This window comes from Cherax quadricarinatus, chromosome 44 (genome assembly GCF_038502225.1).
Source record: "Cherax quadricarinatus isolate ZL_2023a chromosome 44, ASM3850222v1, whole genome shotgun sequence".
In the NCBI taxonomy this organism is placed as follows: domain Eukaryota; kingdom Metazoa; phylum Arthropoda; class Malacostraca; order Decapoda; family Parastacidae; genus Cherax; species Cherax quadricarinatus.
Genome location: NC_091335.1, coordinates 20009300 through 20035518, shown reverse-complemented (window position 1 = coordinate 20035518; position 26219 = coordinate 20009300). Strand labels below are relative to the sequence as shown.

Below are 26219 nucleotides of genomic sequence, written 5' to 3'. Positions count from 1 at the left end.
ACTATAGAGATGAAGAAAGAGATAATTGATAAGTATGAAAAAAGCCGACCTAGTCAATTACAAGAAACCCCAAAACCATCGCTACTATTGTGGGCACCAGAAAGACAATCAAGGAACAAAGGTTAACTGTGTTTTATCGCACTCTTATTGGTGTGGATAAATACAGATAGCAGGAGATAGCGTCTCTCAAGCGATCATATTCGAAGTTGCATGACGATGCCTGCAACTAGTGATGATGTGAGTGAATTTAAGGCCAGCAAAGGTTGGTTTGAGAGATTTAAGAAGCGTAGTGGCATCCATAGTGTGATAAGGCATGGTGAGGCTGCCAGTTCGGACCACAAAGCAGCTGAAAAATATGTGCAGGAATTCAAGGAGTATATAGAAACTGAAGGACTGAAACCTGAACAAGTGTTTAATTGTGATGAAACAGGCCTGTTCTGGAAGAAAATGCCAAGCAGGACCTACATTACTCAGGAGGAAAAGGCACTCCCAGGACATAAGCCTATGAAAGACAGGCTTACTTTGTTGATGTGTGCCAATGCTACTGGTGATTGCAAAGTGAAGCCTTTATTAGTGTATCACTCTGAAACTCCCAGAGCGTTCAGGCAAAAGAATGTCCTCAAGGATAATTTGTGTGTGCTGTGGAGGGCAAACAGTAAGGCATGGGTCACTAGGGAATTTTTCTATAACTGGTTACACCATGCATTTGCCCCCAATGTGAAAAATTACCTAACTGAAAAGAAATTAGAACTTAAGTGCCTCCTGGTGTTAGACAATGCCCCTGGTCATCCTACAGACGTGTCAGAGCGACTTTATGGGGACATGAGCTTCATTAAGGTGAAGTTTTTGCCTCCTAATACCACTCCTCTCCTGCAGCCCATGGACCAGCAGGTTATTTCCAACTTCAAGAAACTGTACACAAAAGCTCTGTTTGAAAGGTGCTTTGTAATGACCTCAGAAACTCAACTGACTCTAAGAGAGTTTTGGAGAGATCACTTTAACATCCTCAATTGTGTAAACCTTATAGGTAAGGCTTGGGAGGAAGTGACAAAGAGGACCTTGAACTCTGCTTGGAAGAAACTGTGGCCAGAATGTGTAGAGAAAAGGGATTTTGAAGGGTTTGAGGCTAACCCTGAGAATCCTGTGCCAGTTGAGGAATCCATTGTGGCATTGGGAAAGTCCTTGGGGTTGGAGGTTAGTGGGGAGGATGTGGAAGAGTTGGTGGAGGAGGACAATGAAGAACTAACCACTGATGAGCTGCTAGATCAACTTCAACAGCAAGAGGCCACACCTGAGGAAATTGCTTCGGAGGAGGGGAGAGAGAAATTGAAGAAGTTGCCTACTTCAAAGATTAAGGAAATCTGTGCTAAGTGGCTTGAAGTGCAAACCTTCATGGATGAAAATCACCCTCACACAGCTATTGCAAGCCGTGCTGGTGATTATTACACTGACAATGTTGTGAAACACTTTAGGCAAGTCATAAAGGAACGAGAGGTACAGGCCACTATGGACAGATATCTTGTGCGAAAGAAGTCCAGTGACTCTGAAGCTGGCCCTAGTGGCATTAAAAGAAGAAGGGAAGTAACCCCAGAAAAGGACTTACTACCTCAAGTCCTAATGGAAGGGGATTCCCCTTCTAAACAGTAAGAAGATATTGCTCTCCCCTCCTCCCATCCCATCAATCATCACCAGATCTTCAATAAAAGTAAGTGTCATTTAATTGTGCATGCCTTTTTCAGTTTGTGTGTATTAAAATTAACATTTCATGTGGTAAAAAAAATTTTTTTTTCATACTTTTGGGCGTCTTGCACGGATTAATTTTATTTCCATTATTTCTTATGGGGAAAATTGATTCGCATAACGATTATTTCGCATAACGATGAGCCCTCTTGCACGGATTAAAATCGTTAACCGGGGGTCCACTGTACATGTAAAAAATCAAACTGTATGGGGCTACAGCTTAATTCAACAGTGTTCTAATCTGTCAAATAAAGCATTACGGCCCGTATCAAAACCTTACAATATAAAATACCCAAGTAAATATGTCTCAAATAACAAAATCTACATTTATTAACCCTTTGACTGTTTCGGTCGTATATACACGTCTTATGAGCCAGTGTTTTTCACATATTTATACTCCAAAATTCTAGCGGCTTCAAATCAAGTGGAAGAAAGCTGGTAGGCCCACATGAGAGAGAATGAGTCTGTGTGGACAGTATAAAAAATATCCTACAGCATGCAGTGCATAATGAGAAAAAATACCTCCAACTGTTTTTGGTATATTTTTGTATAGTATTTATAGTCGTATTCTTGGTCTCATTTGATAGAATGGAAGACATATTACAGAAATAGAGATGATTTTGATTGGTTTCACAATGAAAGGGACCTTGAAATTGAGCCCAAAGTAGAGGAAATGTTCGATTATTGTCGATGTTGAAGAGTAAACAAATGACGTCGTCATCCAATAAGTGTCCAACTAGCCATTCTAATACACAGTCTAATACACAATAATGCAGTCTGCATAACAGTAAATCTTCTATTTTTTGTGTGAATAAAAATTCAAAATAGAAAGCAAGAGCAATATAACAGGGGCCTGGAGTCATGACTGATGAACACACAAAATGTTATTTTAGTGCCAGGAATGTCTGCATTGTTCATTCTGAACCCTATTTTGAAATTGGCATCTTTTTTAATTTGCATGAAATCGGCAAAATTGCCAATTTCTGACTTTATTGGGTAGTTGAAATCGGTAAATGGGCAGTTTCTTGGGCTCAATTGATAGAAAAAATGGAGCTCTAAAGAAATAGCTATGAGTTTGGTCGACTGGAACAGTGGAATTGGCTGAAATCGCTGATGCGTAAACATCACCAAGATCGCTAACTTCGCGAGAGCGTAATTCCGTAAGTTTTCCATCAAATTTCATACTTTTGGTGTCATTAACATCAGGAAAAGATTCTCTATCATTTCATAAGATTTTTTTTTTTTTCAAAATTTTGCGACACAAAGAGACACTTTAGGATTTGGGGTCGCAACAGTCAAAGGGTTAAAAATTGTGAAGGATATACTGAAAATTAAAAGCACAGAGCAACTCAAAGACAACAAATATGATAAAAGTATCACAGATGCTGCCTGAAGATGAAAGCTGCAGTGAAATATTAAAAAAAAATTGTGGAGGATTTTGGAAGTATGTATGCAAAAAAAAATGTGTACAAAAAAGAGCAAAGTGAAAGGGTAAGAGGTGTAAGGTATGAAAAACAGGTCAGATTGGAACGAAGGCATATGGAGCAAGTGAATGTATATAAATACTTCAGTGTGTTCGCAGACAAATCTATGATAGATGAAACAAACTACAGAATAGAAGAGATTCAAGGAAACTAGCAATATTCATGAAGAGATTTAGAAAACCAGAAACATTAATGAAGAGAATCTACAAAGCTAGTTGACTGGATGATTTTTAAAGGGAAAAATGGTTTCAAATTTGAAAAGGGAGTAGGGATATTGCCACTGAATAAGTCATCACTGGATCATCAAGCAGGTAACGGTAAATGTGTTTTCTTCAGGCACATATAGAGTGAATTGTCTTTAATAATCTTGTGTAGCAAATGACCACTCAGAAGATAACTACTTAACAACTACCTAATTCTCATTAGCCCCATTTAGTTTGTGTACATTTCTTTTACAATAAGGGTTTCGATTGTTAAAAAAACACAGCTAGAAAAATTCAAAGCTCTAGCAGGCACTGAAGTAACATGTCATCTCACAGCTAAGGTGCAGCTAAGGAATTATATTTGAGTCCTATCACAAGCACAGTATACATGACAACATTTTATCATAATGTAATTAAATATATAATAACTGACAGATAAATTTTCTTAAAAGTGAAAGCTGCACCACAAAATACTGTCATAATGGCACTACAAGTAAAACTAGATAAATGATGGTAACGAGAGAAAAGAATATCAAGTTTCTCAATATCCAGCTTCTCATGCTAAATATTTTACCATCATTCAAAAAAAAACCACCTCGTTCAACAATATTAAATACTTTACAAATATTTCATAAACATTGCTATACATAGTGTATATATATAATTAAAACTTACTATAAAGCACATTCAACACTGATATGTTTTAAATACGTACATCTGCACATACAGACAGAACTAGCAGAGGACTGATCTTTATTAATTTATATTTTAAATCCAATGAATAAAACTACTGTACTCTCATACTGCTGGGGTGAAGTGTGATTACAAGAGGAAGAAAACATTTCAGCCATGACCAGCCTTATGTAATGGTAAATCAAAATATGCTTTATGTCATATTACTGTATGGGAAGATGGCAATTATTACAGTACATTACAAGCAATAAATGCACATCTTCCTGAAAGAATTTTATAAAACCTTCATTAAGAGTTGGAAACTAAAATGATACAGAATCACATTGAGGAATGATGAATACAGTTATATTATGGTGGCATGTGGGTGCAGCATTGTAGAATGGGTAAGTAAAACAAATACAGGGATGTCTGAGGGAACAAAGAGCATGAGTAGGTGGGAGGAATATCAGTAATTCATGGGTTTCATGCTTCTGGAGTAATTTGGGCATGGAAAATCCATGAATTTACAGACTGACAAATTTTCAATGCAAATGGAAATACACATCCTAGTACAAAATGCCTGGCAAGCAGATCACCAGCTGGTTAAAAATAGTGCCTTGCATTTTCATTTAGTCAATTTATTCTAATTTCTTCTTTCCATATCAGTCAGGTTAAGCATCACAGTCTTATCACAGATGGAAGGGATCACTTTCTTTTGTTAAATTCCTAAAACTGAATTTTATAGTACAGTAGCTACATAACTGCTTAAGAAATATCAGTATGTCCTCACATAACATATGTACATAATGCATTAGTACATTATGTCCAAATACTGTGTGTGGTTTTTATGTCAGCCTTTGTGGCACAATACTGCATTTTTTGCATTGTGAACCATGAGAATAGACCGGAAATAAGCAACTTTTAATATGAAAATATATACAGTATAATAATTTTTTTTTATCTGCAAATAATTCATACTAGAATACAGTAGTACTATGGTATAGGTAAAAATATTTATCACTTCAGGCACTATTGGGATATGACTGGCAATTTGAAACATAAAATGAGGTATAGTAAAGCCTCTTAAAACATGACTTTATGTAACGTAATTTTCTTGAAACACGATTCAAAAATACGATAGTGCAAAAAAAAACACGATACTACACTTTGCAAAGTTTTAAAGAATCGGTTAACACACGAAATATTGGCAGTGCGTGCCATGGTACATGGCTCTTTCCCTCCCATTGATAACTTAGTGCCACCAACAGATAAATTCTGGAATTGCCTTGTGGAGACAACTAGGGTTCTGAGAATATCTAGCTTCAAGAGAACCTTGAAATAATGGATTCAAGGTGGATAAATTCGGTTTTAGAAGGAATATACAGTAGTAAAGTATTAGTTTAACAACAGAGTTGTGGATAAGTGGAACAATCTGCCAAGTAGATATATCAAAACTAACATTTTGGGTAGTTTTAAAAATTGGTTAGGTTTGAGAAAGGCCTATCTAGCATTAGCCAATAGGTCTACTGTAGTGCACCTTCATTCTTATATTTTCACCCATTCTCTGTTTATCAAACTATTTTGGATATTTTCATAACTATATCTGGTCTCTGTATATTAACCATGACACTCAAGAAGAATACTGGTGATGTTGGTGCTGCTAAGAAGAATAAACATGAATCCATTACTTTGTTGAAGAAGAGAGAAGTGTTAGATAAATTTAAATGCGATATATACGTATGATGAAAATGGCCCATGATTTTTTTGTGAAAACATTAACCAACCGTTTGTACAATTAGAAATGATGAGGGGGGAGGGGGGGGGAAATAAGCCTGTGCATTAAGTAGTACAGATTATCATCTCAAAAGAAAATTTATTTTCATACAAAAATAGACCAAGAGCCTTGAACCTACTGTGTGCAAGTGGAAGACAGGTATAAAGGATTAATGTGATGTTGAGGAAAAAACTGAAAACAATTGAATAAAATTAAATAATTTCATAACTTGCATCTCATTAGATCATATTCTTAATGCTAACATAAGACTGCTTACCTAACTGCTTTTAATATTTTCGTAAAAAATCATAAATTTTGGCATTTCTTATTAAAAAAAAAAATGATTAGATTTAAATTAAGAAGTGTATATCATAAAACTAATTTACTGTGAAAACTCCAATTTAATTTTATTTTTTATCACATTGCATTACAATATAACCTCAATTTAACCTTTTGACAACAAAGAAAACAAACTTAATCATTGATTCCAAAAAAGTTACTACTGTACTACTATTTTTTTTTTTTTTCATAATTTTTAAGATTGTCTCAGGGCCACTTGGCTTAACCCTTTCAGGGTCTGTCCCATAGATCTACGGCTTTGAAGTCAGGGTCCAAACTGTAGATCTACACCATGAGCTCAACTCAGGTAACCTGTGAGGAGTAAATTTGGACCTAGATGTGAGAGAATACATCTGTGCAGTAAGTGCACCACATAAAACAAATCCTGCATCATGCAGTGCATAATGAGGGGAAAAAAAAAAACGAGACCGTAATTTTGGATTAAAACAGCGACTTTGTGGTTTTTTTGTATTTTTGTCAGAGTTGTATTTGAGATTTTGTGGTCTCATTTGATAGAATGGAAGATAAATTATAGAAATAGAGATGATTTTGATTGGTTTTAGTGCAGAAAATGGCTTGAAACTGAGCTCATAGTAGTGGAAATGTTCAACTTTTGCCAATGTTCAAGAGTAAACAAATGATGTCTTGAGTCTAATACACATCAGCTGGTGGGTCTAATATGCATTCACGAATGTGCTGATATTATTTAAACAAATATTACAACATTGCATAACAGTAAATCTTCTATTTTTTGGTGTGAATAAAAATTCATTATGTGAATAAAAAATAAAAATGGAATTCATTTGTAAAGCCTGAAAACATAATTAATGAACAGAAGAAATGTTATTTTAGTGCCAGGAATGCCTGCATTGTTTAGTCTGAACCCTATTTTGAAACTGGAATATTTTGAACTCTGTGTTAAATTGGCCAAATTACCAATTTCCGATCACTTTATTGGGTGGTTGAAACAGATGACTGGGCGATTTCTTGTGCTCAATCGATAAAATAGAAGTAATACTAGTGAAACAGCTAAGAATTTGGTCAAGTGGAATAATGTAATTGGCCTAAAATAGGAGTCAAAGTGGGCAAAATTGCCGATATGTAAATATTGCTGATGCAGCAAAATTTGCGTGTAATTTTGTCAGTTTTTCATCAAATTTTGTATTTTTTGTTTTATTACCTTCATAAAAAGATTCTCTACCATTTCATAAGAAAAAATAATTTTATTTTTTATTTAACCCTTTGACTGTTGCGGCCATATATATACGTCTTATGAGGTAACGTGTTTGACGAATATATACTCGTAAATTCTAGCGGCTTCATATCAAAAAGGAGAAAGCTGGTAGCCCCACATGTGAGAGAATGGGTCTGTGTGTCAGTGTGCACCATATAAAAAAAATCCTGGAGCACGCAGTGCATAATTAGAAAAAAAAAACTCCGACCGTTTTTTAATTAAAATGCCGACTTTGTGGTCTATTTTTGTATAGTATTTATGGTTGTATTCTCGTTTTCGTGGTCTCATTTGATAGAATGGAAAACATATTATATAAATAGAGGTGATTTTGATTGATTTTACTATAAAAAGAACCTGGAAATGGAGCTCGAAGTAGGGGAAATGTTTGATTTTTGCCCATGTTCAAAAGTAAACAAATGATGTCATTGTCCAATAAATGTCCAACTAGCCATTCTAATATGCAGTCATGAATGAGTTGATGTTATTTATACAATTATTACAGTATTGCAGTAGTCTGCATAATAGTAAATCTTCTATTTTTTGTTTGAATAAAAATTCAAAATAGAAAGCAAGAGTAATATCAGAGGGGCCTGGAGACATGACTGATGAACAAAGAAAATGTTATTTTAGAGCCAGGAATGTCTGCATTGTTCATTCTGGACCTTATTTTGAAATTGTCATATTTTTTAAATTTTTGTGAAATTGGCCAAATTGCAAATTTCTGACCACGTTATTGGGTAGTTGAAATTGGTAAACGGGCAGTTTCTTGTACTCAAGCGATAGAAAAAATGGAGTTCTAAAGAAATAGCTATGAGTTTGGTCGACTGGAACAATGGAATTAGCCAAAAATAGGGCTCAAAGTGGACGAAATCGCCGATTTGTAAATATCGCTGAGGTTGCTAAATTCGTGAGACCGTAATTCTGTCAGTTTTCCATCACATTTTGTTTTTTGGGTGTCGTTACAATCAGGAAAAGATTCTCTATCATTTCATAAGAAAAAATAATTTTTTTTTTTTTGAAATTTTGCGACACCAGGAGACACCTCAGGATTGGGGGTTGCGACAATCAAGGGGTTAAATTCTTGGACCTCAGCTGTCACACTGAGATTTGGCCTCTGGTTCCTAAAGGGGTTAACACTTACAATGCAATCAGCAGCCTTTCTCAATATGCCTGTTCAACAACTATCTCAAATTCTGGTTAAAACTTAAGCACAACAGCATTATGGTTTACATCTTTTTTCTTATTTTTTAACCTTTATAACATTCTCCTCAAGGATCCCAACTGAACTCTGTACACGAGGTTCAAACATTTCCTTGTACATGAGCCACTCTTGTGCCTCATTTCTGTTCTTTATGTAGCACAATTTCCAGCTCTGAACTGATATCTATGTTGTTTGGTTTCAGATGCTGAGCATGCAAGAGTGCTTTACATGTGTCTTTAACCCTTCCACTGTCCAAATGTAGATCTATGTTTCACGTTACAAGCTTTCAAATGTAAAAAAAACAATGTAGATCTACGTTCGGAGCGCTAGCGGTGAAAATGTAGATCTACGTTTGGACAGTTTAAGAGTTAAAATCATGCAACATTGACTTTTGGTTTCCCATATCTGAAATAAGCTTTAGCAATGATGTCATTTGAATGAACCCCTCATACAGCTAATCCTTTACTGCACTGAGTACATGCTTAAGCTGGCATATTCACATCCAGAAACTTTTTTTTTTTAACAAGTCGGCCGTCTCCCACAGAGGCAGGGTGACCCAAAAAAGAAAGAAAATCCCCAAGAAAATACTTTCATCATCATTCAACACTTTCACCTCACTCACACATAATCACTGTTTTTGCAGAGGTGCTCAGAACACAAGAGTCTAGAAGCATACACATATAAAGATACACAACATATCCCTCCAAACTGTTAATATCCCGAAACCCCTCCTTTAGAGTACAGGCATTGTACTTCCCATTTCTAGGACTCGAGTCCGGCTATATAAAAATAACCGGTTTCCCTGAATCCCTTCACTAAATATTACCCTGCTCACACTCCAACTGATTGTCAGGTCTCAAATACCATTCGTCTCCATTCACTCCTATCGAACACGCTCATGCATGCCTGCTGGAAGTCCAAGCCCCTCGCCCACAAAACCTCCCTTACCCCTTCCTTCCAACCTTTTTGAGGATGACCCCTACCCCGCCTTCCTTTCCCTATAGATTTATATGCTCTCCATGTCATTCTACTTTGATCCATTCTCTCTAAATGACCAAACCACCTCAACAACCCTACTTCAGCCCTCTGACTAATACTTTTATTAACTCCACACCTTCTCCTAATTTCCACACTCTGAATTTTCTGCATAATATTTACACCACACACTGCCCTTAGACAGGACATCTCCACTGCCTCCAACCACCTCCTCGCTGCTGCATTCACAACCCAAGCTTCACACCCATCTAAGAGTGTTGGTACTACTATACTTTCATACATTCCCTTCTTTGCCTCCATAGATAACGTTTTTTGTCTCCACATATACCTCAACACACCACTCACCTTTTTTCCCTCATCAATTCTATGATTAACCTCATCCTTCATAAATCCATCCGCTGACACGTCAACTCCCAAGTATCTGAAAACATTCACTTCTTCCATACTCCTCTCCAATTTGATATCCAATTTTTCTTTATCTAAATCATTTGATACCCTCATCACCTTACTCTTTTCTATGTTCACTTTCAACTTTCTACCTTTACAAACACTCCCAAACTCATCCACTAACCTTAGCAATTTTTCTTTAGAATCTCCCATGAGCACAGTATCATCAGCAAAAAGCAACTGTGTCAATTCCCATTTTGTATTTGAGTCTCCATAATTTAATCCCACCCCTGTCCCGAACACCCTAGCATTTACTTCTTTTACAACCCCATCTATAAATATATTAAACAACCATGGTGACATTACACATCCCTGTCTAAGACCTACTTTTACCGGGAAGTAGTCTCCCTCTCTTCTACACACCCTAACCTGAGCCTCACTATCCTCATAAAAACTCTTTACAGCATTTAGTAACTTACCACCTATTCCATATACAGTGGACCCCCGCTTAACGATCACCTCCCAATGCGACCAATTATGTAAGTGCGTTTGTACGTGTATGTTTGGGGGTCTGAAATGGACTAATCTACTTCATAATATTCCTTATGGGAACAAATTCGGTCAGTACTGGCACCTGAACATACTTCTGGAATGAAAAAATATCGTTAACCTGGGGTCCACTGTACTTGCAACATCTGCCACATTGCTCCCCTATCCACTCAATCATATGCCTTTTCTAAATCCATAAAAACTTCCCTACCTTTATCTAAATACTGTTCACATATATGCTTCAGTGTAAACACTTGATCTATACATCCCCTACCCACTCTGAAACCTCCTTGCTCATCCGCAATCCTACATTCTGTCTTAACTCTAATTCTTTCAATTATAACCCTACCTTACACTTTTCCTGGTATACTCAGTAAACTTATTCCTCTATAATTTTTACAATCTCTTTTGTCCCCCTTCCCTTTATATAAAGGGACTATACATGCTCTCTGCCAATCCTTAGGTACCTTCCCCTTTTCATACATTTATTAAACAAAAATACCAACCGCTCCAACACTATATCCCCCCCTGCTTTTAACATTTTTATCATGATCCCGGCAGTTCCAGCTGCTTTACCCCCTTTCATTCTACGTAATGCCTGATGCGCCTCCACCACACTCACATCCTGTTCTTCTTCACTCCTAAAAGATGGTATACCTCCCTGGCCAGTGCATGAAATTACCGCTTCCCTTTCTTCGTCGACATTTAAAAGTTCCTCAAAATATTCTCGCCATCTACCCAATCTACTAACTCCCCTACTCTGTTTTTAACTGACAATTCCATTCGTTCTCTAGGCTTTCTTAACTTATTTAACTCACTCCAAAATTTTTTTCTTATTTTCATTAAAATTCCTTGACAGTGCCTCTCCCACTGTATCATCTGCTCTCCTTTTTCACTCTCTCACCACTCTCGTCACCTTTCTTTTATTCTCCATATACTCTACTCTTCTTATAACACTTCTGCTTTGTAAAAACTTCTCATAAGCTTACTTTTTCTCTTATCACACCCTTTACTTCATCATTCCACCAATCACTCCTCTTTCCTCCTGCACCCACCCTCCTATAACCACAAACTTCTGCCCCACATTCTAATACTGCATTTTTAAAACTATTCCAACTCTCTCCAGAAATATCTATGCTAAATTACGGTGAATTTTTATTAGAAGGGTTCCTCTCTCTTCCTCCTCCTCCTTATCCTCTTTTTAAATTTAATAATTTATACAAGAAAAGGGGTTACTAGCTCCTTGCTCCCAGCATTTTAGTCACCTCTTACGATACACATGGCTTATGGAGGAAGAATTCTGTTCAACTTCCCACTTTTCATTACCAAGAATTCTTGGCTGACATACGAGCTATCCAAAAGAACACGAAGACTTTACAAGGAACCTCGCTATCTCATCCTTCCTCATCGTCGTAATGTTCAGTCCTAGCAGCAGTTCTCCACAATCTAATTTCTGCTCTGGTTTGCTGAAAAGCCAAGATGAGTCAAAAGGCTCATCACTATACTGAGAATGTAACATGTCCCACTAAGAATATCTCCACCAATGCCTGGATGCATTTTCATCATCACAGTTTGTATTCTTGTATTCCTTGTTAAAAGTTAAAAAGTATTGAAAACCCATGATTCACCAATGGACACATTGGTTTTCAGATACTGTGAATTGTAAAAAACTTACCCAGCTGCTGTTACATTGAGAGCACATTCTCCTTTGTCAGGCATTTTGGAATTTTGCTTTGTTACATTTTGTTAGAAATGGTTAATTTAGTTTGAATTGACCTACAATAATGTATGTAAAGTAGGCTATGAACCTAATGTTTGAAAACATACTTTGTGCACTATGTGCTGTCATTACTTTTTCAACATTAATTCATTTACAAACCACACAAATTGCCTTTGGGGAGGGGTGTTAAGACAAACTATGCTTAAAAAAGTCTGGACAAAGCAAACACATTTTGTTTGATCCACCAGGAGGCCTGGTCACAGACCGGGCCGCGGGGGCGTTGACCCCCGGAACTCTCTCCAGGTAAACTCCAGGTTTACCTACATTGGACATTTCATAAATGTACAATAAATGATAATAAAAATATTGAACTCTTGTATGAATAGCTATACTAAATGCCAGCTGTACTCAATAACAGAGAAGTCCTTTAATGATGAGGGAAATTTATTACATTAGTTTTTTATTAATTATGAAGTTGCACTGCTTTAAAAATAATTTGAGTACTGAAGTACAATATCTATTTAACTCCAAGCCTTGCATTAATGTGAAATCTTAGGAGTATGGTATTTGTGGGACTCAAACTTGGGTTCTGAAGGTTCCTAAGCCTGAGTGCTAACCATCACAACAAAGTCTATGTTAAGCAAGGAAGCAGAACCATCTACACTGTGGAAAAACCAGAATTTAAATCCTGCAAGTAAACATATCTAGTCCAGTTGCACTTATCTGCAATATATATTTCATACTTTTTATTATACTGAATCAGTGCTTTGGCAAGATCCTTAGAGAAAATTTTCCAAGTAAGTGGAAAAGAATTGTTCCTCCATAAGCCATGTGTGTTGTAAATTACAACTAAAATGCCAGGAGCAAGGGGCTAGCAATCATTTCTGTATAAATTACTAATTATTATAATCAAGGGGGACGCGCTAAACCTGGAGGATTATACAGTGCCTGGGGGGGGGGATGTGGAAGGCATTCAGGCTTAATTCGGGGAACTGGAGCACAGATCCAATTCCCTAAATCAAGAGCCCCTCACCAACATATATATAAATTACTAAATTTAAAAAGAAAAGCTTATTATTTTTAGATCACCCTGCCTTTGTGGGATACAACTGGTGTTAAAAGCAAACCTTTGTATTTAGAAACGATATAGGAAAACTATTTTGGCAACAGTTGTGGACGAGTGGAACAGCCTGCAACAGATTGGCTGAATATACAGTGGACCCCCGCATACCGTTGGCATCACATAACGTTTAATCCGCATACCACTCGCTTTTATCGCAAAAATTTTGCCTCGCATATCGCTCAAAAACCCGCTCACCGCTGTTCGTCCGAGACGCGTCCAATGTGCACCCTTAGCCAGCCTCACATGTGCCGCCGGTGGCATTGTTTACCAGCCAGCTTCCGCGGTAACATCCAAGAATACAATCGGAACATTTCGTATTATTACAGTGTTTTTGGTGATTTTATCTGCAAAATAAGTGACCATGGGCCCCAAGAAAGCTTCTAGTGCCAACCCTACAGCAATAAGGGTGAGAATTACTATAAAGATGAAGAAAGAGATCATTGATAAGTATGAAAGTGGAGTGCGTGTCGCCGACCTGGCCAGGTTGTACAAGAAACCCAAATCAACCATCGCTACTATTGTGGGCAACAGAAAGGCAATCAAGGAAGCTGTTCTTGCCAAAGGTTTAACTGTGTTTTCGAAACAGAGATCGCAAGTGATGGAAGATGTTGAGAGACTCTTATTGGTGTGGATAAATGAAAAACAGCTAGCAGGAGATAGCGTCTCTCAAGCGATCATAAGCGAAAAGGCTAGGAAGTTGCATGGGGATTTAATTAAAAAAATGCCTGCAACTAGTGATGTGAGTGAATTTAAGGCCAGCAAAGGTTGGTTTGAGAGATTTAAGAAGCGTAGTGGCATACATAGTGTGATAAGGCATGGTGAGGCTGCCAGTTCGGACCACAAAGCAGCTGAAAAATATGTGCAGGAATTCAAGGAGTACATAGACAGTGAAAGACTGAAACCTGAACAAGTGTTTAATTGTGATGAAACAGGCCTGTTTTGGAAGAAAATGCCAAGCAGGACCTACATTACTCAGGAGGAAAAGGCACTCCCAGGACATAAGCCTATGAAAGACAGGCTTACTTTGTTGATGTGTTCCAATGCTACTGGTGATTGCAAAGTGAAGCCTGAAACTCCCAGACCGTTCAGGCAAAAGAATGTCCTCAAGGAGAATTTGTGTGTGCTGTGGAGGGCAAACAGTAAGGCATGGGTCACTAGGGACTTTTTCTATGACTGGTTACACCATGCATTTGCCCCCAATGTGAAAGATTACCTAACTGAAAAGAAATTAGAACTTAAGTGCCTCCTGGTGTTAGACAATGTCTCTGGTCATCCTACAGACGTGGCAGAGCGACTTTATGGGGACATGAAATTCATTAAGGTGAAGTTTTTGCCTCCTAATACCACTCCTCTCCTGCAGCCCATGGACCAGCAGGTTATTGTAAACTTCAAAAAACTGTACACAAAAGCTCTGTTTGAAAGGTGCTTTGTAGTAACCTCAGAAACTCAACTGACTCTAAGAGAGTTTTGGAGAGAGCACTTTAATATCCTCAATTGTGTAAACCTTATAGGTAAGGCTTGGGAGGGAGTGACTAAGAAGACCTTGAACTCTGCTTGGAAGAAACTGTGGCCAGAATGTGTAGACAAAAGGGATTTTGAGGCTAACCCTGAGAGGATTATGCCAGTTGAGGAATCCATTGTGGCATTGGGAAAGTCCTTGGGGTTGGAGGTTAGTGGGGAGGAGGACAATGAAGAACTAACCACTGATGAGCTGATAAATCAACTTCAACAGCAAGAGGCCATACCTGAGGAAACTGGTTCAGAGGAGGGGAGAGAGAAATTGAAGAAGTTGCCTACTACAAAGATTAAGGAAATCTGTGCAATGTGGCTGAAAGTGCAAACCTTTATGGATGAGAATCACCCTCACACAGCTATTGCAAGCCGTGCTGGTGATTATTACACTGACAATGTTGTGAAACACTTTAGGGAAGTCATAAAGGAACGAGAGGTACAGGCCACTATGGACAGATATGTTGTGCGAAAGAAGTCCAGTGACTCTGAAGCTGGTCCTAGTGGCATTAAAAGAAGAAGGGAAGTAACCCCAGAAAAGGACTCGACACCTCAAGTCTTAATGGAAGGGGATTCCCCTTCTAAACACTAACACTCACTCTCCCCTCCTCCCATCCCATCAATCATCACCAGATCTTCAATAAAAGTAAGTGTCATGTAATTGTGCATGCCTTTTTCAGTTTGTGTAGTAAAATTAACATTTCATGTGGTAAATTTTTTTTTTTCATACTTTTGGGTGTCTTGCACGGATTAATTTGATTTCCATTATTTCTTACGGGGAAAATTAATTCGCATATCGAACATTTCGCATAACAGCCAGCCCTCTTGCACGGATTAAAATCCCTATGCGGGGGTCCACTGTATAGGCGAGAAAGCCAGAATCAGAGGACCTGCCTGGCCTACCACACTGCTCTACCATTATTATGTTTTATATACAGTGGAACCCCGGTTTTCGTCTGGTCTGGTTATCATACAATTCAGTTTTCGACCACTTTTTTTTTTTTTTGGGGGGCGAAATTTTCCCCATTTTTGTACATCTGCTCGGCAATCGTCCGGAGCAGATGCATCCACCTGCCCGCAAGACACAGCCACTCATACAGTCGTGACTCAATCTTTGTTACTCGTAGAAGGTTGTAGTGATGGTGGTAGTGGTTGTGGAGGTAGTGAGGGTGGTAGGTGGTAGTGATGGTAGTAGAGGTTGTGATGGTGGTAGTGGTTGTGCTGGTGGTAGTGATGGTAGTGGGGATGACCTCTCCTCCCTCTCCTCTCCTTGCTCTCTTCCATATGCCAATAAGAGTCTTCAATAAAGGTAAAAGTGATTTAAATGTTCATTTATCCATTTCATTAGTGCTTTATATTTATTTCTGTTTTCTGGATATAAAACTACAGTTATTCATAAAATGCATTTTTATTATTTTTAATATTTTTGAGCGTCTGGAATGGATTAATTGGATTTACTATTTCTTATGGGAAATATTGCTTCAGTTTTCGTACAAATTGGTTTTAGGACAACTTTCTGGAATGGATTAAAGACAAAATCAGGGTTCCACTGTAATTACTATACAGCCTCTCCTCACTTAACGATGGAGTTCCATTCCTAAGACCACGTCAATGAATGAATTCGTCACTAAGTGAGGAGCACTATTTTTTTTTAACCCCTTGGCTGTCAAAACCCCAAATCCTGAGGTGTCTCCTGGTGTCGAAAAACTTTTGAGAGAAAAAAAAATCTCATGGAATGATAGAGAATCTTTTCCCGATGGAAATGACACCAAAAGAACGAAATTTGATGGAAAACTTACAGAATTACACTCTCGCGAAGTTAGCGACCTCGGCGATATTTACGAACCGGTGATTTCGCCCACTTTGAGCCCTATTTTCGGCTAATTCCATTGTTCCAGTCGACCAAACTCATATCTATTTCTTTAGAACTCCATTTGTTCTATCAATTGAGTACAACAAAACTGCCCATTTACCAATTTCAACTACCCAATAATGTGGTAAAAAATTTGCAATTTGGCCAATTTCACGCAAATTAAAAAATATGCCAATTTCAAAATAGGGTCCAGAATGAACAATGCAGACATTCCAGGCTCTAAAATAACATTTTCTTTGTTCATCAGTCACGTCTCCAGGTCCCTCTGATATTACTCTTGCTTTCTATTTTGAATTTTTATTCAAACAAAAAAATAGAAGATTTACCGTTATGCAGACTACTGCAATATTATAATAATTGTATAAATAATATCAACCCATTCGTGACTGCATATTAGAATGACTAGTTGGACATTTATTGGACATTGACATCATTTGTTTATTTTTGAACATCGGCAAAAATCAAACATTTCCCCTACTTTGAGCTCCATTTCAAGGCTCTTTCATAATAAAACCAATCAAATCACCTCTATTTCTATAATATGCTTTCCATTCTATCAAATGAGACCAAGAAAACGAGAATACAACCATAAATACTATACGAAAATACACCACAAAGTCGGCATTTTAATAAAAAAAAAACGATTGGGTTTTCTCATTATGCACTGCGTGCTGCAGGATTTTTTTATATGGTGCATACTGACCACACAGATCCATTCTCTCACATGTAGGCCTACCAGCTTTCTCCTGCTTGATTTGAAGCCGCTAGAATTTTTGAGTATATATATGTAAAATACGGTGGCTCACAAAACTATATATACGACTGAAACAGTCAAAGGGTTAATGTCACCCTTGCACCATTTATAACATTTTTAGTATATTATTAAATGTTTATACAGTAGTGTACTCAAATACTGTAATAAACAGAATAGAGGAAATCATCTCTAATTACAGTCGAACCTCTACTTACGAGTTTAATCTGTTCCATGACCTTGCTCACAACTGGATTTGCTCGTTTGCAGAGTTAATTTTCCTCATTTAAATTAACTGAAATGGAATTAATTCGTTCCAGTGGAATTCCAGGCACGAGAAAATACTTTAATAATTTCCCTAATATCAACTTTACAGCTTATCTATCACCATTCATGTAATATGACATAATAAACAATATTAATAATATAGAAACATGATATGTATACACTAGAATGAATAAAATACACATCATTAGGTATATGGCTAGTGGTGGTGACAGCAGCCATTGTTGTTGAGGTTTATAGGGCCACCACAGTGGCCATTCCTACTCCTGACTACATGTGTAGAGAACCTAGGATAACCCAAAAAAGTCAGAGTTATAAATAAGTGCTACACTCTTAATGCTTCACTTATTTGCTACACTCTTAATGCTACACTTAATTGCTACACTCTTAATGCTACACTTTGCCACTGCTGCTTCATGTTGTCTGCCACTGCTACCTCATGATGTCTGCCACTGTAATAATGTTGGTAGAATTACCGACAATATGTAAAGTAACAGGACACAAGTGCAACTAATGTGACATTTTATTGTGGCAACGTTTCGCTCTCCAGGAGCTTTGTCAAGCCGATACAAACAGTATATGGACACAGAGGGTATATAAAGGCTCAGAGTGAGGTGCAATGCTAGTGAGGTACCATTTTGCTCATGTACGAATTAATTGCTCTACCATATTGTCACTACTAGTACTACTAGTGAACATCGAAATGGTACCTCACTAGTATTGCACCTCACTCTGAGCCTTTATATACCCTCTGTGTCCATATACTGTTTGTATCGGCTTGACAAAGCTCCTGGAGAGCGAAACGTTGCCACAATAAAATGTCACATTAGTTGCACTTGTGTCCTGTTACTTTACATGTCTGCCACTGCTGCTTCATGTTGTCTGTCACTGCTGCTTCATGTTGTCTGCCACTGCTACCTCATGATGTCTGCCACTGCTGCTTCATGTTGTCTGCCACTGCTACTTACTTCATGATGTCTACCACTGATGTCGCCAAAGAATCGAACATTTCTGCTATTTTGAGCTCAATTTCAAGGTACTTTTCATCGTGAAACCAATTAAAATCGTATTTATTTTTGTAGTATATCTTCCATTCTATCACACGAGACCAGATAAAACGAGAATACAACCACAAAAACCGTATGAAAATATGCCGCTAAGGGGAGGCTAATGGCTGAGAAGTGAACTCCGTTATTTATGGTCCGATTTCTTTCATTTTTGGTGTACGTTAAGAAGCATCTTTTCATCATACATTGCCCAAGTTTCAATAAGATAGTCCAACAAACAACCAAGATCCAATTCTCTAGATCAAGAGCAAGAGCCCCCTCACCAGTGTCAGTTAACCTCCCTTGAGGTTCGCTCGCATCTGGAAATTTTGCTCGCGTCTGGAAGCAAAAATTCGACCGAGCAGATGCTCGTATCTGGAAAAACTCACACATGGATGCACTCGTAAGTAGAGGTTCCACTGTACATTATTTAAGTATGCATGTTGGTCAGAGTGCCCATTATAAGTCTGAGTCGTTGGTAAATGAGTACATCACTAAGTGAGGAGAGGCTGTATATATTTGCGAGGAAGTGCAAAACCCATTGGAGCTGTACAGAGCCTATGGAATGAGAGGCAATCAGGTTCAATCCATGGATTGGGAGGACATCCAATTCCTTGGATCAAGAGTCCTTCACTAGCATCAAGGAACCTCCCTTGAGGGTGCTTCTATATACTAAAAGTAGACAAGCACAGCAGCAGGCTTACTAGCTTGTGTTATGCACGTCTTACTTTCACCCAACCATTCTCACTTGTGCATTTCTCAAGCATTTTTAATATTGTGTAGCGGCAATAGAAGCATCAAATTACATTTCAAAGGGATGAAGCAAACTTCATTTTCCATAACATGTCCATCAAATTGTGATCACATGTACAGTACTACAATGACTGGCAATCTCAGCATTTGAGATTTTCACGTTTAGCTTTACCTGGAGAGAGTTTTGGCGATCAATGCCCCCACGGCTCAGTCTATGACCAGGCCTTGGAATGCATGATTTTACTGTGCAGTGAATACAGAAATAGCAGGGTTGCAAGTAAGGCATTTAACATATCAAACCAAAGTAGAACATGAAACAAGTGAATCAAACTGGATAAATTCAGATTTTAAAAAAAAAAAAGGATATAGGAAAGCAATGGTCAGACAATCGAGTAATACAAGAGTTAATACACTCAAAATTTTGATATGTACACGAGTGGAAATGGATGGGCAAGACCTGGATCTGCCTAGTACATGCCACCAGGCCTACTGCAGTGCCCTGGTTACAGGACCTACCTAGCATAACTAGTAGGCCTACTGCAGTACTACTGCTTACAGAAACCTGGTATGTATATACGTACACACACGTGTATGTGTGTGTGTGTATATACTGGGGAAGAGAAGTGCTGGTGTCTTGCTGGAGGTAACACCAGGGTGAAAACATCCTTGAAATATTGAAACTTAATGGATTTCTGGACTATGGTGTTTGAAGTGGTAATCAATGTAGCATATTTTCTAGGAATGAAATTACAAAACCTACAACCTGATAAAGACAAAACGGCAAAATAGAAACCTTTATTGTGACATGTGTCTGTTCATACAATACTGAAAACTGTCATATGATACTAGCAGAGGCAAAAATATCTTTGGTATCAGCACCAAATTTCTTTACACTGTCAGATATGCGAGGCAAGAGGTGGAGAGATGATTAAAGCTCAGGAGATGAGCAGGAATTGATTGAGGGGCAACCATTTCCTGGATGCAATCACAGATGTGCCTATGACAGCTTCCCTAAACTCATAAGCCTATTATCCCACTTAGACTCATCACAAGTTCACAGGTCTACTCTCAAAGTATCAGTACTCTCTAAATTACTGGGTACTCAAAGTCAAGCCCACCTTAAAACACACAGATCTCATCTCGCACACATATGAGACAGCAATGTCAAAAACAAAAACTTAAACCAGTTTGATGCTATCTCAGTATTTATTAATCCTCCCCCACACCGACATCACTGCACTACAACAAAACCAGAGACAACAGGGATTTCCCTATTGCCTTACAGGACTTCACTGACCTAGCAGAATGATGTACCAATTTCAACTATGTCAAATTTGAGGATGCTAGCTACAGGCAATGTTTTAGGATGACCATAGGCTCACCAGTGCTACAATGGAGGCTGAGCATTTCAGGTCCATTATCCCCAGTAATGTGACATGGATATGTTGGTCATTATACCAAAATCTACTCTTCAAGATCAACAGTATAGAGCCGTCCATCAAATCTGCTCTAGAAAAAATAAATTAGACAACTCCTGTTCCTTGATGTCCTGTTCTGCAAAACTGATGACGACCTAATTTTCAATTTTTTTTTTTTTGCAAGGCAACTACAACCCCCAACACACTAGGACCAAGAAAAGAGTGATAATTGGATTCTTCTTGCGAGCCTATAAGATCTCTGGGCCAGGCTTCTTTGAAGTGTTCTTACATTCAAGTTCTCATCCCATTTTGTCAATGACTGTAAGAGAGCACAATGCATCATTAACATGACAATTTAAGACAGCTATCTCCACTAAAAGGTATAATGGCCATGATGAAATATACATGGAAGAAAAAGCAAAGAGTTTAGAAGTGCCTCAAAGAACATTAATAAGCATGTAGTCAGGGTGACATGAACAGGTGCATGGCACACCATATCTCACATGGCCATCTAATTCAGAGCTCCCTTCTCTAGAAAAGAGGTAGCATTGATCACCATTTCTAAAACTGTAGACCAGAAATGCAGCAGTTTCAATATTTCAAGCATGCTTACCAATGTGATGCTAACCTGGCAAGACAAGTTAGGCGACCTAACTTTCATATCATTCACCAGATGCCTCCTGCGCCTGACTTCTCTTCCCCTATATATATACTGATAATCTCTCATGCCCTATATAGGATTGATAAAGTTCCTAGGTTAAAAAAAAAAAGTCTTCTAATAAATGTTCTAGTGTTGCATAAGTGTCTTGTTTACATGCAGTGTTACTCTATGCATGTGTTTTTCAGTATAGGGATTACGGTTTCTAGATTTCAACCCTTCAGAAATCTAAAATGTTATTCATGAATAGGCAAACCCCCAACAAAATTGGCAACTTATGCTGCAATCATTTTTACCTAACACATTAAAAACTTTTGTAGCAAATTTTGAGGTGTCTGGAACATACCTATTATTCCCATGTGATCACTTCACACACCAGCTTTCAAGAACATGATCCATGTGTTAAAAGACTTTACTACTGTATATGTCAAACCATACATTAAGCAATCTGTATCCTCCTCCCTATCGCTGACTTTTTTTTCTTTGGTTACATTCACAGTGCCAACTAGCCACTGTATCATGTGTAACATGATACAATGGATGGTATGCTTTCATCACTGTTCTTTCCTTGAATCAAATTAGGTGTTTATATCTCATTGGCCCACATCACTTTCCCTACATAATATCTTCTATAACTTTGTTCCCATAGTCTAGCTTCTGCATTTACCTATATTAACCTTCTTCCCAATTAACATTCTGAACTATAGTTCATGTGCGGTGTAAGAGTAATTGAGAGAACATATTATTATTATTATTATTATAATCAAAAAGAAGCGCTAAGCCACAAGAGCTTGAGAGAACATAACTTGGAGAAAGAGAATACACAATATTTACAAGAAACTCTATGAACAACTTGAGGGACCTACATGGTAATACATGATGTAGTAATGAGTAATATATAACACATACATGTTTGTTAAATGCGCAGTGTTAGTTTAAAGGGAAAAAGAAAAAAGATGCATGAAAGGAGGAGGTAGCCTAAATGGCTGTCTAGTGCTCTCTCTCTCGCGTGCGCGTACACATCTTGTTGGAGTGTAAGCAAAGTCGCCTATAAGTGACTCACGAAATCATAATGACACGATTGCAAAAAACCATATCACAGGTAGGGATAGAACCCGCAGTCAGAGAATCATAAAACTCCAGATCGATACATTTGCCACTGGGCCAGCTGGCTACAATAAGATTCATCCAACTAGGTATATTTATACACCACAGGAAGGTTAGCATAGGCACCACTGTGTGGAAACAAATGACACAAAGTCAGTAAGTAGTGAAAGGCAATTGCAGAGAGGAATTTTGAGATATTTTGCCTCTGGACTGGCTAAAGCAACTTGTCCACAGATGAAACATCTCAATAAAGTATCTCTCTGCAATTGTTTTTTTCACTCCTCTCATCCACGTACATATAGAGGAGGTTAGAGACGGTGGAGAAATTTTTTTTTTTTTTATTCGCCGGTACTCTCCCAGCCCGGGTCTTTTCCAAGTAGTGGTGACCCGGCCTTGGCTCCCTATCTGGGGAGTGTCTCGAGACGTTCGGTGTGTAAAAATTAAGACAGTGTGAGGTCATCAAGTGTATAAATCAGAGGGCTGAGACTGGGGTTGATATAGTTTGGACATTTAGAAAGGTTAGAGGGGAACAGGATGGAAAAAGATGCATAAATTTGGGGTGAAAGGTAGGAGGGGTAGGGTTCATCCTGAGAATGATTTGAAGGGCATAAAGCAGGCTTTGAGTTTTAGGGGCTTTAGCATCCAGCAGGCTTGTGTGAATATATTAGATAAGAGTGAATGGAGACAAGTAGTTTTTAATGAAGGAGCTGTTGGAGTGTGAGCAAAGTAACATTTATGAATGAATTCAGAAAAACTGGTTAGGCAGACTTGAATCCTGGAGGAGGAGTGGAAATGTTTCAGTTGAAGATTAATCTGAATTGTGATGTCAACACACTTCTGGAAAGACAGCAATTGAATGAATAATATAGAATGTATTTCCTCCTTAAGGGTCACTCTGCCTTGGTGGAAGACAGCCACTAAGGTAAAAAAAAAAATATATACAGTGGACCCTCGAGTTTTGAACGTGCCGATTATCCAACTTTTCGAGTTTCAACCGCTTTTTTCGAACCTATTTTGTTCCGAGTATCGAACTCCACCCACTTTTCGAATCGCCAGGAGTCGTGAGCAGTCTGGCTTTGTTGAAGCTTGAGTGAACACTAACCAGTGTGCTCATTCAAACATTTCACTATTAATTCATTGTGTTTAGTGCTTGTGCGACTGTGAAATAAGCTACCATGGGCCCAAAGAAACTTGCTAGTGGTACCCTTGTGATGAAGAAAGTGAGAAACACAATAGACATGAAAAAGGAAATAATACAATAATATGAGAGTGGTGTGAGACTTGAGCTTGCCAGGATGTATGGCAAAAACAAGTCAACTACTGCGTCTATCCTGGCAAAGAAAGAACAAATCAAGGAAGCTTATGTTGTGAAAGGTGTTGATATGCTAACCAAAAATAGACCACAGACAGTCGATCAGGCTGAGAAGTTGTTGCTGGTATGGATCAAGGATAGAGAGATGGCAGGTGATATTGTTTCAGAGATGATTATTTGTGAAATGTCAAGGAAGTTGCCTTCTTCAGTGATTAAGGACATGTGTGCAAAGTGGAATAAGCTGCAAACTTTTGTTGAAAAGTATCACCCTGACCAAGCTGAAACAAGCCATCTCTGCAACAAGTTCAGTGACAGAACCATGTCCCACTTCAGGGAAATGATAGAGAGGCACCAGATACAGAGGACTGTGGACAGTTATTTTGTGAGACAGGGGTCCAGTGACTCAAGCTGATCCTAGTAGCATTAAAAGACAGAGAAGGGAAGTAACCCCAGAGAGGGCTTTCATACCTGAAGTCCTTATGGAGGAGGATTCTCTTTCCAAACACTAACCCCAACTCCTCCTCCTCTCCTCCCTATCTTCCAGATGCCATCACCAATCTTTGATAAAGGTAAGTACAAATGTTAGTAATAAATTTAGATGAATATTAAAATAACTGTACTATGTATGTTAGTTGTATGTAAAACTATAATGTAATCCCTATAAAATGCATTTTTTGTGACTATTTTTGGGTTTCTGGGATGGATTAATTGTATTACCATTATTTCTCATGGGAAATATTGGTTCGGCTTTAAAACTAGCTCTTGGAACGGATTAAGTTCGAAACTCGAGGGTCCACTGTATAATAATAATAATAATAATATTACGTATGTTATTTTGCTTCAACGGCTATCTCCCACCTTGGTAGAGCAACTCAAAAGGAAACACATTCCCTATCATTCGTTCAATCTGTGTGTTGCCAGAAGTGTGTTGACATCACAATTCAGATTACTCTTCAACTTCAACAACTCCATCCCTTCTTCAGAGTGCAGGACTCTAGTCCAACTAACAGGTTTCCTTAAATCCCTTCATGAATGTAACATTGCTCACACTCCAACAGCACATCCATTAAAAAAGACACTTTCTCCATTCACTCCTAACATGCTCACACAAGCCTGCTGATGCTTAATAATAATCTTTACTTCTATATGCACAATATATACAGGCCTAGCTGACAAACTCAAAGCCCCATTTACCTTCCTCCCTCCCTCAAGGAGTTCCTGGGATGACTCCTTTCCCTCCTAACTTTCACTCCATATCATTAACCCTCTTCATCATCCTATCCCTCCCTGTCCTCTCAAAATGCCTCAACCACATTAGCAACCCCTTCTCAGCCCTCTGAATTATACCCTATGTGACCTCACATTGTCTTTTAATTTCTACCCTCCGAACCTTCTGCATAACATTAACATTACACATTGCTCTCAGACATGACTGCCACTGCTTCTAACCTTCTCTATGCATGCATGTTTACACATATATACATAGATAAGAGATGATAGAAATAAGAGATAGTGAGAGAGAGAGAAATTGCAGAGGGCAACTTTATCGAGATTTTTTTCCTGTGGAGAAGCTAAAGAAGCCTGTCCAGAGGCAAAATGTCTCAATGAAGTTCTTCTCTACAATTGTGACTTTTCACCACTTGTCTGCTTTGTGCCACATCTTCCCCTTCCCAACCCAAACCTCCCCCCCCCCCCCCACACACACACATACATATGCCACTTAATGAATGCCTTGTGCATAAATGAAGAAATCAAGTGGAAAACTGTGCCACACCAAATGACACCAGACCATTAAAAAGTTAAGAAACTGTATGCCATCGACAGTGATGATCAGGCAAGGCTACATTATACATAGAAGGAAAATAAAGCATGAAACTGCAGCCAACTGAGGGACTTGTCAAACATCACATGAGACACATATATATATAAATGTATATTCATTTTTCCTTTTGGGCCACCCCACCTCGGTGGGATACGACCAGTGTGTTGAAAGAAAGAAATGTACATGTTCATCATTAAATGGAAATTTTGACTGAGGTTTAATGTTACTTGTATGACTAAAAGTATGAGAGAAAAAGATGAAAA

General features: G+C 38.2%; 1 protein-coding gene across 1 annotated transcript; it reads left to right on the top strand.

The window, feature by feature from the left end:
• The first annotated feature begins 235 nt into the window (after positions 1-235).
• LOC138853974 (tigger transposable element-derived protein 1-like) lies at positions 236-14281 on the top strand. Its single transcript, XM_070094176.1, has 2 exons — positions 236-1930; positions 13749-14281. Exon 1 carries the CDS (start codon positions 448-450, stop codon positions 1645-1647), a length of 1200 nt encoding a protein of 399 aa, XP_069950277.1. The 5' UTR covers positions 236-447; the 3' UTR covers positions 1648-1930; positions 13749-14281.
• Positions 14282-26219: the final 11938 nt, after the last annotated feature.

Bases quoted from the DNA above. Each gene is read 5' to 3' on its own strand.
- LOC138853974 (XM_070094176.1), top strand. From the start codon at position 448: ATGCCAAGCAGGACCTACATTACTCAGGAGGAAAAGGCACTCCCAGGA.